The following is a 15,255-nucleotide window of genomic DNA, read 5'->3' on the forward strand; positions in this document are numbered from 1 at the left end:
CAGTAACTTCTTTTCAATGATTTTAGGAGTCTAATGAACAATGGTGCAGATTTGTTTGAATATGAATGTGCAGTGGGATGGAGTTTGACCTTCAGCTGTGATTTCAGTTCATCAGGATTAGTCAAGCTAGGCGATCAAGACTGCTAATGCATAATGATTTATAAAATGAAAAATGTGTAGTGACCATGCAAATGTTTCAGCTAATCAAAGAGAGGAACTTTAGCTTTGAGAAGAAAGAAAAACAAGGGCATGTCAAGGCCTAAACCAAAGATGTATGTAAAATAATCTGAGCAGTTTGATTAGTCAGAGTGAGATTAGAAGTTGCATTTTTGGCCTTCAAACATATGGTCTAGCATATTATATATCACCTATAATCTCTACTACAACAAGAGTATGAACAGCTTGTTTTCCACTAGCTGTAAACAGAAATTACTTTAATCTTTCCTAAAATGTTTGCATGTAATTGGAGAACTATCTGACAAAAAACGCAGAAAAAATAAAGTTATATAAACAATAATTACATACGAAAAACTCACTCTCTTGTATTAAATAGATTAGTAATAATTATTTAAACTCCAGTGTAAACTTTGCAAATATGAATTGTGATATCCAGAGGTTGTATTTTTATTTATACTTTTAGTTTTATGTCTTCCAGTATTGCTTGTATGTTAACATAATCATACCTAGTACATATTTACATACTGATTTATCTTTTCAAGACACTTCAAAAACATTAATAATATCTGACTAAAAAGATGTATAAAATTAAGCCAAATGTATTATCCATCTTTAACTATTCCTGTTCACTAATTATCCATATTTAAATATTTCTGTTCACTAGTTAATAAAAAGCTCACATATACCACTCAGTTCTTTGTCAGGATTTTTTAATACTGTAAAATGAATAAAGATTGTGAAAGTTTATCATTATGCTAGAGTTTGTCATGTAGCTAAAATGAGAAGGGGAATGTTGTGCATGCAATAGTTCCTTCTTTTAAAATAAGGTAATGGGTCTAACATGTTTGCTTCTCAAGAGCCCAGTCCTGCAAACACACAGATGCATAATTCTATTCCTGTGCGTATGTGAAAGTACTTGTAGAAACTGGCACATATATATGACAATATTTAGTGGGGAGGTAAGAGAAGGTTTTTTTGTTAAATATTTAACCTTGTAAACTTCCCATTAAGCTGTAGAGAGAGAGTGTATTATTTACACTTTAGATCTGGGGACTTGAAATAAGAACTGCTAAGGTTCAGTTTGCAGCTCTGCCACTGAAATGCCATATGACCTTAGGTGAATCATTTTAATTCAGTTTTTCCATCTGCAATGTAAAAATCATAGTTCACTACTTTGCAATGATTTTGAGAGCCTTAATGTTTGTAAATCACTTGGAGATCCTCTGCTGGAAAGCACAGTGAAATATTGTGTTTCTATTTTGTTCTTATTATTTCAAACAGAAAACAAAATTGGAGGTAAAAAAATAATCACTGTGCATTTACTAGATCACTTTTTTAATCAGAATTGAATCAGTTTGCCCTTCAAAAATTAGAAATGTAGGATATCAAAACTCTTTCTTATCAAATAACTGTGGAAGGTTAAGGCTTCTGGAAGTTATTGTGTCTTGTGACTGAAAAAGGTCTGTTCATAGCACAAGGAATGTTGCTTTTTGTAGATCAGCTGAAAAAATTATAGGTTTATAGCTTTATTCCCTTATTTCCATTTAGTATTTAGGAATGGTAGTGAAATGTTTTTACCTATTCTTCTAATCTGCGGGTACTCCTGAATTATCCATCTATGGGTGGAGTGGAATGACTAATACGCAGACCCAGTCTCTGCAGCTTGCACATTACACTGATTTAGGGGGTGGGGGTGAAGGAGGGAGCAGGAGCATAGCTGCTTGTCTTCAAAAAGATTTTCAGCTTTCTAACTCTTAAGCTGCGTCTACACGTGCACGCTACTTCGAAGTAGCGGCACCAACTTCGAAATAGCGCCCGTCGCGTCTACACGCGTCAGGCGCTATTTCGAAGTTAACTTCGACGTTAGGCGGCGAGACGTTGAAGTCGCTAACCTCATGAGGAGATAGGAATAGCGCCCTACTTCGACGTTCAACGTCGAAGTAGGGACCGTGTAGACGATCCGCGTCCCGCAACGTCGAAATTGCTGGGTCCTCCATGGTGGCCATCAGCTGGGGGGTTGAGAGATGCTCTCTCTCCAGCCCCTGCGGGGCTCTATGGTCACCGTGGGCAGCAGCCCTTAGCCCAGGGCTTCTGGCTGCTTCTGCGGCAGCTGGGGATCTATGCTGCAGGCACAGGGTCTGCAACCAGTTGTCAGCTCTGTGTATTTTGTGGTGTTTAGTGCAACTGTGTCTGGGAGGGGCCCTTTAAGGGAGCGGCTTGCTGTTGAGTCCGCCCTGTGACCCTGTCTGCAGCTGTGCCTGGCATCCCTATTTCGATGTGTGCTACTTTGACGTGTAGACGTTCCCTCGCTGCGCCTATTTCGATGTTGGGCTGAGCAACGTCGAAGTTGAACATCGACGTTGCTGGCCCTGGAGGACGTGTAGACGTTATTCATCGAAATAGACTATTTCGATGTCGCAACATCGAAATAAGCTATTTCGATGTTGGCTGCACGTGTAGACGTAGCCTTACAGTGCTGGCCACTCTCTTTGGTGATCATCACCATTGTCTGCCATCACATGGCTCCTTGTTAACTAGTTATCTTTTATGTACATAGCCATAAATATCTATCAAAATACAACCACAGCTGCTAATGAAAGTGTTATTTAGAGTGTTTCTTGCTTGCTTTGTAAATCTGAAACCTGTCTGCTTTTGGGTGCATCTACACTACATTCCCCTTTCCAAAGGGGAATGCAAAGGTGTGAGATCAGATATGCAAATGAGGCATGAATTTACATATCTCATGCCTTATTTGCATAGTCTCATGCAATCTAGCTTCCAAAGAGACTGCTTTTGAAACAAAAACAGCAGTGTAGATGAGATTCCTTCAAAAATGGGTTTTGTTTTTGAAGGAACCCCATCTACACAGATGTTTTTGTTTTGAAAACAGTTTGTTTTGGAAGCAAGATTGAGTGACAATATGCAAATGAGCCACAATATATGTAAATTCATGTCTCGTTTGCATTTCTGATATAATTTATTTGTATTCCCCTTTCAAAAGGGGAATGTAGTGTAGACACAGCCTTTGTGTCTTCAGACTTGTTCAGTTGTACTTAAAAGAAAATTCTTCATTTGGCTTAAGCAAACAAGAATGCATCAAACATAAAGTTCAAAAACCTTTTTATAACGTGGTGCTTTACATAACCAACAATTTACATGACATTTGGGACATATAAGTCTCAAAGACAGCGTCCGGTGGCACCTTAAAGACTAGCAGTTTTATTATGGCGTAAGTTTTCATGAGTTGCAATTCAATGAGAAGCATGAAGAAAAGGAAATAGATGGTAGAGATAGGGAGACGAGAGTGTTACATAAGAACTAGTTCAATCAGGGGCTTGTCTACACTACCTTCCTACTTCGAAGGGAAGATGGTAAGTAGGGTGTTGGGAGTTTATTAATAAAGTGCTTTGGTGCATATGCAGCACTTCATTAAGCAAATTTCCCCCTGTGGCAAGTCTGAAGGTTTAAACTTCTAAGTGCCAGCTCACATGTAGCTGCGGCTCACCTGCTGATACTTTGAAGTGCCCAGGGTACTTCAAAGTCCCTTTACTATTCAAAATTTTGAGGAGTAAAGGGACTTCAAAGTCCGCTGGGCACTTTGAAGTACTGGCGGGTGAGCCGCAGCTACACGCAAGCTGGCACTTAGAAGTTTAAAACTTTGGAGTTGCCACAGGGAGGAATTTGCTTAATGAAGTGCTGTATGTGCAGCTCAGCACTTCATTAATAGACTCCCAACACCCCACTTACCATCCTCCCTTCGAAGTAGGGAGGTGGTGTAGACACAGCGTCAGAGTGGATGTGGATAAGAAGGTGAGAATACCTAAAGTGGAAAATTACTTACTGTAATGAGCGAGCCATTCCCATTCCCTGTTCAGACCCATTCTGATGGTGTCAAATTTGCATATAAATTCGAGCTCAGCACTTTTCATGTTGCAGCCTTTTTGAAGGTTTTTGTTTTATTTTGTTTTTTGCTTGAGGATGGCAACTTTCAAATCTGTTAGGCTGGGTCTACACTTGCCCCCAACTTCAAAGGGGGCATGTTAATCAAGGCAATGGAAGATTACTAATGAAGTGCTGCTGTGAATACACTGCACTTCATTAGGCTAATTCTCCCCTGCAGTAACTTCAAAGCATCAAACTTCAAAGCGCCGGCATGTGTGGAGCCCTTCGAAGTTGGGGGCAAGTGTAGACAAGCCCTTACTGTGTGTCCAGGGAGGCTAAATGTTTTCCCACTAGTTTTTGAGTGTTACCATTTTTCATGGCTGATTTGTGTCCATTTATTCTGTTCCATAGAGACAGCCTGGTTTGTCCAGTGTACGTGGCACTGGGACATTGATAGCAAATGATTGCATATATCACATTAGTAGATATGCAGGCAAATGAGCCTTTTGTGGTATGTTTCGTGATTAAGTCCTATGATAGTGTCATTCTGGTAGATGCATGGGTATAGGTGGCATGTTGCAGGGATTAGTCTCTGGGTTAGTGTTTCTGTTATGTGGTGTGTAGTTGGTGGGGAGTATTTGTTTCAGGTTGTTGGCCTGTCTGTATACGAAGACAGGCCTGACTCCCCTCCCCCACCCCCAACTAACTTGGCTGCCTCTGAAACCTGTCATCAAAACCCAAACAGTTAGGTATGGTCCATGGGAAGAGGACTCACCTATTTAGGAAACCGGTCAGACCACTGATTGAGAGGGAAAATCAACCTCGTTATTGGTAGCTGTGGAGATCCCTAAATATGCAACACCTCATCCTGGGGTTTATCCTCTTCTCACTATTTGAGTTGTACAGGTGTCCTATGTTGCTACTGTGTAGTCAGTCAGAGAGTAGTAGGGATGGTATTTTAGTCCTGAGATCACATTTCCCCCATGTAATTTGGAAGAAACAATCAACCTCAAATTGGGAAAAGGGATTAGGGACCACTATCATCCTCAATTGTTGTTTCAGGGAAGGTGAGAAAGTAGCTTCTCTTCCTTAAATACCCTAGAAGGGGAATCTTATGATCTTATGGGCTGCAGCAGCTCTCTTTGGATGACATCTGTTGAATCATCAGCAGGGAGATTAAATATTGTAGCCAACTATACCCCTTTACTTTTCATTCCTCAGGCCCAGTAGAACCTGCATAGTATGTGCAAACAATGACAGAAATACTCAGCACATCCCTCACCATCATTCCCATCATCTCAGTTACCATATATAACATGACAACAGATAAGTGAAGTAAAATCAGACTCCTTTGCAATAGCGTAAACTCAAGATGCCATGTAAGTTTTCATCCTAGATTCAGATCTGAAGCAGCAGAGCCAGAGTTTGCTTGTGTGGCCAGAGAGCTCATTTCGCTAGTCTTTGGTAGTACAGTGGTGGTAATAACAATTTTGGAAAGAACCGAACATATGAAAATTATTTGTTGTACTGTAACCTCCTGTTAAAGTATAACTCAGAAACCGGGAGGACATTAGGGCTGTGTGTACACTAGCACCACCCTTTCAAAGGGGGGTAATATTGAGACACTTCGAGATATGCTAATGAGGCACAATGAATATGCAGCACCTCAGTAGCATAATGGCAGCCATAGCATTTCGAAAGTACTGTTTTCAATCACGCATGGCTCGTCTACATGGGGTCCTATTTGGTTTTAGGAATAAGGGCATTTCGAAGCATGTGGGGTCCTTTCAAAAAGGACCCCATGTAGGCGAGCTGAGCACAGTCAAAAACGGCACTTGCAAAGTGCTGCAGCCGCCATTATGCTAATGAGGAGCTGCAGATTCATTGCAGTGCCTCATTAGCATATTCTGAAGTGTCTCGTTAGCATCCCCCGTTCAAAAGGGGGTACTAGTGTAGACATAGCCTATATAACAAACAATGGACGTAAATGAAGTATGATATGCTTCTCATTGTCTTTTTTCCAACAGTTCATGGCATTTGTTTTGGAGGTTTGTTGACCATGACTTGGCTGAACTGAGATTTCTTTCTATTGAAGCTAAAATTTGGCTCAATTTAATTTTAAAAAATCAGCTCAGAAACACTTACAACTACAGATATGAAAAAGCAAATAAATATACATATAATTGCAGGCTAAAAGGTCTGGTTGCCCAGTGTTTTATACTCTTACACAGTGCACTAGCATCATCCCAGCGAAGCAGTAGGAGTGTAAGTCTATGGCTCATTGGCAATTTGAAATTTAACTCTATTCTACAACAACAGAAACATCTATATGGAATAATTTTGCATGCCTTTATCATGAGATTCATGATATTCAGTAGCTCTCAGCTCTTGTTTCTTAACTATAGATAAGTGGGTGGACATTGGCTTTGGTATATAGGTAATATATCAATAAAGAAATACTTCCTAGGTTTAATTTAGGGGTTTAACTGTTCGAGGATCTGCCTTTCTCTCTTCCTTTTCATTTCAGTTTGACTATGTAACTTAGATGGCAGCACTGAAGCAAAATTCTTCAACGAAAGCAAATTCTGACCTGATATAAATAGCTGAAACTCCTATCAATTCGGGGCTGAATTTGGCTTTCTGACCAACTTTTGCAAACTGGTTTGTTTTCTCTCTCTGACTTAATAGGCTTGGAATAAACAGGCCCATGAGCCGATACAACGTTTTCAAGTATCACAACACTTCTCAGTATCACTATATCACTTATTGTAAGTGGGTTTGTTTTGTGTCTCTGCCATTTCTATTTTACAGTAAGCATTTTGGAATACTTTTATCAGAAAAATTCAACCAGTGTCTCTACACAAGGCTGTTATAGTTCTTTGTTATTGTGATCATTTTTATACTCACACACAGAATCACAGAATCATAGGGCTGGAAGGGACCTCAGGAGGTCCTCTAGTCCAGCCCTCTGCTTCAAGCAGGATCAACCCCCACTAAGTCATCCTAGCCAGGACCTTGTTCAGCTGGGACTTAAAAACCTCAAGGGATGGAGAATCCACCACCTCTCTAGGCAACGCATTCCAATGCTTCACCACCCGCCTGGTGAAGAAGTTTTTCCTAATATCTAACCTACACCTTTCCCTGTTCAACTTCTGACCATTACTCCTTGTTCTGCCATCTGACACCACTGAGAACAGTTTCTCACCCTCCTCTTTCGAGCTCCCCTTCAGGAAGTTGAAGGCTGCTATTAAATCACCTCTAAGTCTTCTCTTCTGTAAACTAAACAAGCTCAAATCCCTCAGCCTATCCTCATAGGTCTTGTGCTCCAGACCCTTAATCATTTTTGTTGCCCTTTGCTGAACCTGATCTAGCAAATCCACATGCTTTTTACACTGGGGGGCCCAAAACTGGACACAATATTCCAGGTGTGGCCTCACCAGTGCCAAATAAAGAGGAATAACTACTTCTCTAGATCTGCTCGAAATGCTCCTCCTAATGCACCCCAGTATGCCGTTAGCTTTCTTGGCTACAAGGGTACACTGTTTACTCATATCCAGACTTTCATCCACCATAACCCCTAGGTCCCTTTCCATTGTACTGCTGCTGAGCCAGTCGGTCCCCAGCCTGTAACAATGTTTGAGATTCTTCTGCCCCAGGTGCAGGACTCTACACTTCTCCTTATTGAACCGCATCCGATTTCTTTTGGCCCAGTCCTCCAATTTATCCAGGTCCCTCTGGATTCTCTCTCTACCCTCCAATGTATCTACCTCTCCTCCTAGTTTTGTGTCATCCGCAAACTTGCTGAGCGTGCAACCCAGTCTCTCATCCAGGTCATTAATAAAGATGTTGAATAACACCGGCCCCAGAACCGAGCCTTGCAGCACTCCGCTTGAAACAGACTGCCATCCAGATATTGAGCCATTGACCACTACCCGTTGGGCCCAACCATCAAGCCAGATTTCTATCCCTCTTATAGTCCAAGTATCCAATCCATATTTCCTTAACTTATGGACAAGAATGTTGTGGGAGACCATATCAAAAGCCTTGCTGAAGTCAAGGTATATCACATCCACTGACTTCCTCATGTCCACAGAGTTTGTTACGTCGTCATAGAAGCTGATCAGATTGGTGAGGCAGGACTTGCCCCTGGTGAATCCATGTTGGCTACTTTTGATCACTTTCCCCTCTTCCAAGTGCTGATGATGATCACAGGCTCCCAGAAGGAAGTGTTTTTCTACAAAAGCCACAGATACCAAGTACAGTTTGAATGGTCATGTTAACACAGGTAGGACTTGTACTCCTGAGATCCAGTCCAAGAGAGGTTGAAGGGTGGGACTCCATCCCTGAGAGAGATAAAGGAAGGGATGCCTGGCACCTGAATGGTGCTGTAATAGGGCCTACCCACTTCATATTGATCTCAGACAGAGGGGGCAGGAGAACCTCTCCTACTAAACAAACATCTGGACTATACCCCCATGCAACTGCCAGATCCGCCACTAATGGAGACAAGCACACAGCAGCAGCAGCCAATAGAGGAAACAAGGCCAGCAAAAAAGGTGCAACTCTTAAAAAAGAGAAGAGGAAACAGAAAGGCCTGGGATAGCCAAGGGGAAAGAGAGCCCTGAGATCTGCGTGGTCAAGTCCCAAAGCAGCTGCTTCACCTGCTGATCTTACTTAAGCCAGCAGCAGGAACAGGACGTTTTCTACACCAGTGTTTCTTAAACGATGTTCCATGGAACACTGGTGTTCTATTAACAACTCACAGATGTGCCACAAGTTTGACACTTTTTTGATATCAGACACTGATGATATATATTTTCTGTTATTAAGCCCAGTTACAATGTTACTTCATGGCTATGATACCTGGCTAAATAACTTCATTTTGTTCTCTCTGTATATGTTGCTAGGTTGTTTTAGAACATTTTTTGGGGGGGCTGAGGGTTGACAAATTTTTAAAGAATATTTCCATAGGTTTGCCACGTGAAAAATATTATAGCTCGGTATTCTGGGATGTCAAAAAGTTTAAGAAACCCAGCTCTAACTTCCACCCCTGTTGTGGACTGTGCAAATTCCTCCTACTGAACCTCCATTTTTTGGCATCCCAATCTGGCTTCATTCCTTGCATCTGACTTGTAGCTCCTGACCTCCAGTTGTCTCCAGCCTCTGAAACCTGACCTATCACCTCTTAATTCCTGTCTGATGTCTGTGGATTCTGGCTCCAACTGCTGTGCCTGATTGCAAAGAAAGTGGTCATGACAGCTTTATCACGACACAGTACCTCTACAAAGCCAACTCTAGTGTGAGACGAATGGACCCAGAAGTCAGCTGAACTAACTTTAGCTCCATTGTTTCATCAGCGGCAGGGCAGGGAGCCTCAGAGAGCCCCTCTCTCACCCTGCTACCCAAGTGGCCACACCCCTCTGATAGGCATGGCTCAGCTCACCGCTGCCAGTGGAAAACCTCCATGCCAGCCCTACTTCCACTGGGCAGATGTGGGTACCTGGCGTAGGTTTCTCAGCCAGCGCCACAGATGGGCTAGTCTGGGGGGCTGGTTTGGGGCTGAGGCAGGTTAATCGTGAGGATGGGGGGACAGGCTGAGAGGAGTTAAGTCTGGGCTGGGAGGGCAGGTTTGCAGGTTGTGGGGGTAAAGCTTGGGAATAAGGGGGCGGATTTGGGGGCTGAGGGCTGAGATTGGTGAAGCCTGGAGATGGGGGGCGGGTTCAGGGGCCAAGGGAGTAGAGCCTGGGAATGGGGTTCCACTAAATTCTTTCCAGTTTAAAAGGGTTCCGTGGTCAAATAGTACTGGGAAACACTGATTTGGAGATTTCCCCAATTACACCTGGGCAGAGCTTGAAATTGAACCCAGATCTCCTGAGAGCCAGTTCCATCCACATCTTAACCCCAATATCAGGAATTAAGCAGCGGGAAGGCTAATATGCTACTTTACAATAAACAGTTGGAAAGCATAGCACTCCAAGACTGTGAAGTTGTTGTTTTCTGAACACCAATATATGCTAAGGCACTTCACAAAGACAGCTTCTGTTCCCTGAAGATCTTTCAATCTTTGAATAATGAACTATCCGATTTTTAACTCACATAATAATACATGTATAGTTCAATTCTGTACATTGCATTACCGTAGTTTATCAAGTGTGACGTTCAACCTGTTAAGATCAAAGTTTATGTGACCAACACAAATATGAACAAATGATATTTTGTTTGCTATTGGATATATTGTGGTAGTTACACTGTATTATTTCATAAATTCAAAGTTCCGAATAACATATTCATTCCATTTCCACTTTCTTTGCAAGTTTTGGTTTTGTACACAGCCATCATTTTCCTCAGATTATTTTACCAGATTTGTGATATAGGTGTTGATCATTATGGCACATTTGGGATTCATTCTGTTAATAGTAATAATAATCTTTGTTACTTTGCAAAGTACCATGATATCCTGAGTACGTATGGGAAAAAAAATTTGTATTAATGATTACTTTTATTTACAGCAAAAGTGAATTGTTGAGAGCAAAACTGATTGCTTTCTCAAAGGTGGCAAACGTGACACAGTGACAAGCTCTTTGATTATATACTAGGTAGTTGAAGTAATGTGGCTTTAGATAGTGTATCTGCAGCAGACACTGAGCACATATCTCAGGTTCTTATACAAGATTTCTCTATCACACAAGTACACACCCTTACTGTTTGCTTCTCCCTCTTTCTCTCTATGACAAACTGACACAAACACCCCCACTCATTCTCATTGCACAGTATTGAGAAAAGAAAGTGATAACCACAAAAGAATCTTGAAGAGAAACATTCCCCCAGAGTTTAAGGGACAAACTTTCAGTTGGCTTACGTGAAGATTTCCAAGTTTTGGATATTAAATCAGGAAATATGAGGGAAAATACAGTTTGTCTAGTGAGGCTCGGATTCTAAGATAATGTCCCTTGTTTTATATCTATGCTGTTGTTTTTCTGATACAAGTCAACGCTTACTAAAAGAACAAACCTAACAAGAGAGGTTTTCTTGTATTTAAAATAAAGCACTGTACATATGTTTTGCTAGTCTGGATATCCATATTGTGTAAGATATATCTGTGTTGCTTTCAGATGCTTAATTTTTTATGTTTGTTTTAGTCCTATCTTTTGGAACAGTCTCAATAGGTTTTTTTCTCTGCGTAACATTATGACACTTGGTAAGATGATTGATTATGAAGTGTTGAGAGCCCTACCATGTGATCATTTATTTTTAAATACACATTTACTCTAGCCAATGTTTAAATCTCTTGCAGTAATACATAAGAGATGTGAAACATAAAGCTTGAGCCTGATCAGATCTGATGCCTCTGGAAATAGAGTGCCACAGAACTGTGGTCTTAAAAGAAAAGATTCTTACTGAGACTGGAACTTTACAGTGTTAAATACTATATAAAAATTATGGTCCATCTTTGGTACAAAATAAAGAATAAGACCTACAGCTGTGACGCAGATGAGCTAAATGTATTTGATGATGATATCTGCCTTCCTCTGTGCAGGTGCCTGTGTCAGTGGCCATGATGACTCCCCAGGTGATCACCCCTCAGCAAATGCAGCAGATTCTCCAGCAGCAAGTGTTGTCTCCCCAGCAGCTTCAAGCACTTCTTCAACAGCAACAAGCAGTTATGTTACAGCAGGTAATGTGGGTTACCTGCTTCGGACTGTTACCATTACCCAAGGAATTTTCTTAGGTATTAGCTGTGCTTGAAAAGGTCTGATTTTCTGGTATTTCATATTTCTTTGCTCAAGAAAGTACGAAAAAATGAATGTGCAACTTCCTCATCTTCAGATTTCTTCACGTGACTACAAAAACGTGTCAATCTACAGGCAACTTTGAAATATTAAATACTGTGTGTAACACAACATCAGTGGCAGATGCGTTATGAGCACTGAGCAAATCACTATTTAAATTTTCGAGTGCTTAGGCACATTTGAATTGCAGGCTTGCCAAAGGAAGTGTAAACAGACTGGTAGATAATTGTTTCTTTAAAATTCTTAACACTTTACTACTCCTTTTAGTCATGTAAGTGGAATGTGGTTATGAAATTTGAACTTACCAGCTTCTTTCATTAAAGGTGAAAGTAATTCCTTTTGTTTATTTATTTTTCTTCCAAAAAGTTGTTCCAATAGAGATTGGAAAGAGGAGGGATGACTGCATTTCCCTGAGCACAAAACCTGATAGCTAAACCATGAATCCATGAAAGTACATCCTTACAATAAAAACAGTGTCAGTGCTCGGTACATCAGTATAACACAGAGCATAATTTAAACTATATTCTGGGTGTATTCTTAATCATGATAGAGGAAAATAATGTGTTTGTTAATCTTATATCTTTCATTTTTAAACACTTTGATCAATACATGCAATTCACTTTTGATTGTAAATCTGGCATCCTGCTGCCCAGGGTGACAGATTAATCACCGTTTTTCCATAAGAAACAGACGATTTTGTTTGATCTAACTGACTTCTTGCAAGGGGTAGCAGACACCTTCCAGTTTGTTACATTGGACATATGAGGAATTTTGGTGTAATAATCTGGGGAGTTAATTGGGCTGTGCCTCATTCCCTGTAGAATACAGGTTTTCTATGCCCTTCTGTTTAGGATATTTTGGAATCTTCATTGGAAAATTTCAGAGCCAGCATGGGAAAAAGTGTATGTAGATCTGCCTCTTCAAACACGTTTTTTTGTTGTGAGGTGAATCTTAATGGCTGCTCTACCGTATGCCAGTCTAGAAGAGTTTAGGAGATTTATAATTCGTGAAACTTTTGCCTTTATTTATTAAAGTCAAAATGGTTTATTCAGCAACAACTACAAGAGTTTTACAAGAAACAGCAAGAGCAGTTACATCTTCAGCTTTTGCAGCAGCAGCAACAGCAGCAGCAGCAGCAACAGCAGCAGCAGCAGCAGCAACAACAGCAACAACAACAGCAGCAGCAGCAGCAGCAGCAGCAACAGCAGCATCCAGGAAAGCAAGCAAAAGAGGTAAGATCTGTGAAACTCACCGGCTGGGTCTACATGTGCCCCTTCCTTTCGAAAGGGGCATGTTAATGAGCGGGTTTGAAAGATGCTAATGAGGCATTGCAATGAATATGCATCACCTCATTAACATAATGGCAGCCATGGCGATTCAAAAATGCGGCTTTTCGAATCGTGTGCCACCCGTGGAGACAGGACCTTCCGAAAGGACCCCCCCCAGTTTTCGAAAGCCCTTCTTCCGATCCCCAGATAGGAAGAAGGGCTTTTGAAAACTTGGGGGGGTCCTTTCGGAAACTCCTGTCTCCCCAGGTGGCGCGCAATTCAAGAAGCTGCACTTTCGAATTGCCGCAGCCGCCATTATGCTAATGAGGCACTGCATATTCATTGCAGCACCTCATTAGCATCTTTTGAACCCACTCATTAGCATGCCCCTTTTGAAAGGAAGGGGCATGTGTAGACACAGGGATCAATGCATAAGTGTTTGGGCTTGAAAAAGGTTGTAAAAGGGATAAGAATAGTTGTACGTCTTTTCATGGTGAGAGTCTTCCTATCAAACATGTATTCTCGTAGTTCTTCCCTGAGATTAATAACAGTGCCAGGAGAACTCTCCCACTCCCCTCATCCTTTCTATGAAGTATGGGATTTGAGGATTACAACCCAGCGCTGCTGTCATCTACCATTCACTAATGAAGCACAATGTAGAAAGCACAAACTGTGTGGTGGACAGAGTACTGATTATCTTGTATTCACAGAGGATCTAAGTTGTTGAGGGGGCCTTACTTTCCTCTGTGGTACAGCTCAGAGAGCATGCAAATTTAGCCCATTGTTTAAAAAAATGGTGGAGCACCGATTTCAAAGTCACAGGCCCCTGATTAATGAACTGCTGCTGTAGATTTGGAGTGGCGAGGAGAAAGTTACAGTTTGATGTGCTCATAAATCAACCTGACAAGCTGGCTTCTCAGGCCTAGCTTGCACTTGTCAGCAAACGGCATCAAATATAAACATAACACAAACAAAACATGTTGAAGTAGTTAAATTGATCAGCAGGTATCCTAGACGTTGTCTTCCAGCTGCCCATTATGCAAACGTACAGGAAACTGTTCTGACCTCCTGAGGCTTTGTTTCTGTTTGGATTTGTGAATAGAATTTCAGACAGCCATCAACTACGGAATAGAAATTGCTCCCTTATTTCTCCCGAGGCTCTGGGCAATCCACATGACTTGCTCCATTATGCAGTCTGTTTTCCAGTGAGCGCATCAGAAGTTTCTCTTTTCCCCAAACTAAAAAGGAAAGGTCTTCCATTGCAGCTTGTCTTCCTCTGACATGTGACTGCCTTCTTATACCCCTGGAGTCTAAAAAACTCCAGTTTGTCTTGTAATGCCTCACAAAACTGAAAGTTAGACTTTTACTTATAATAGGGCACTTCTTTGTCTTGAGTATGGTACTGGTTTTAATATCCTCCAACAAGAGGGGAGAGTGTGCTAACAGGCCAGTGAAATGAAAGCTACATCCCAGTTTACTAATAGATCACTGGAGACCACATTCGGCTGCTGCAGACCAAACTTATTCAGTCGGAAAAACTGAATGAAACAGTTGAATCACAAACTGTTACGCTTTTAGCATAGATATATTTGTTATCATCTGCCATGAGCTGTGGGTTTTGGTGTTTTTTTATTTCTGGACAGCTGTTGTCTACTTTCTCTTGACCCTGTTCTGCAGTGTATTATTAATTGTATTTTGCTTTTTTCCCCTAACAATTTAGTAGTTTGGAATAAAAAAATAGAAAATTTCAAATGCTTCCCCTGTCTAGTATTCTACAAATAACATTATTATTTAATAACTGAGATTAAAGGGGAAACGAGTCAAGTTTACATTGTCTTCTTGAAGCCTTCATGACAGACTTTATTCTCTGCTGTGGTGTTTGTTGTTTTTTTTCCAAGCAGCAGCAGTTGGCAGCCCAGCAGCTTGTCTTCCAGCAGCAGCTCCTCCAGATGCAACAACTCCAGCAGCAGCAACATCTGCTGAATCTTCAGCGTCAGGGACTCATTTCCATCCCACCTGGCCAGTCTGCTCTTCCTGTCCAGTCTCTGCCACAAGGTACAGAAACATGATTCAACTTAGTTCAGATTCACCACTTATATCAGTCCATTTTGGCCTGAACTTCAGAAGTTACCTTTAAT

The 15,255-nt window shown here is 41.3% G+C and overlaps 1 protein-coding gene across 1 annotated transcript in view; it reads left to right on the forward strand.

Moving 5' to 3' along the window:
• Window positions 1-15,255, forward strand: part of FOXP2 (forkhead box P2) — a 659,870-nt gene that overhangs the window by 578,536 nt on the left and 66,079 nt on the right. Inside the window, exons 6-9 of the mRNA XM_074984096.1 lie at window positions 11,597-11,734; window positions 12,701-12,751; window positions 12,902-13,081; window positions 15,019-15,172. Of these exons, the coding sequence (XP_074840197.1) occupies window positions 11,597-11,734; window positions 12,701-12,751; window positions 12,902-13,081; window positions 15,019-15,172 (523 nt within the window). The remainder of the gene's footprint in view (window positions 1-11,596; window positions 11,735-12,700; window positions 12,752-12,901; window positions 13,082-15,018; window positions 15,173-15,255) is intronic.

This window comes from Carettochelys insculpta, chromosome 1 (genome assembly GCF_033958435.1).
Source record: "Carettochelys insculpta isolate YL-2023 chromosome 1, ASM3395843v1, whole genome shotgun sequence".
Classification (NCBI taxonomy): Eukaryota; Metazoa; Chordata; order Testudines; family Carettochelyidae; genus Carettochelys; species Carettochelys insculpta.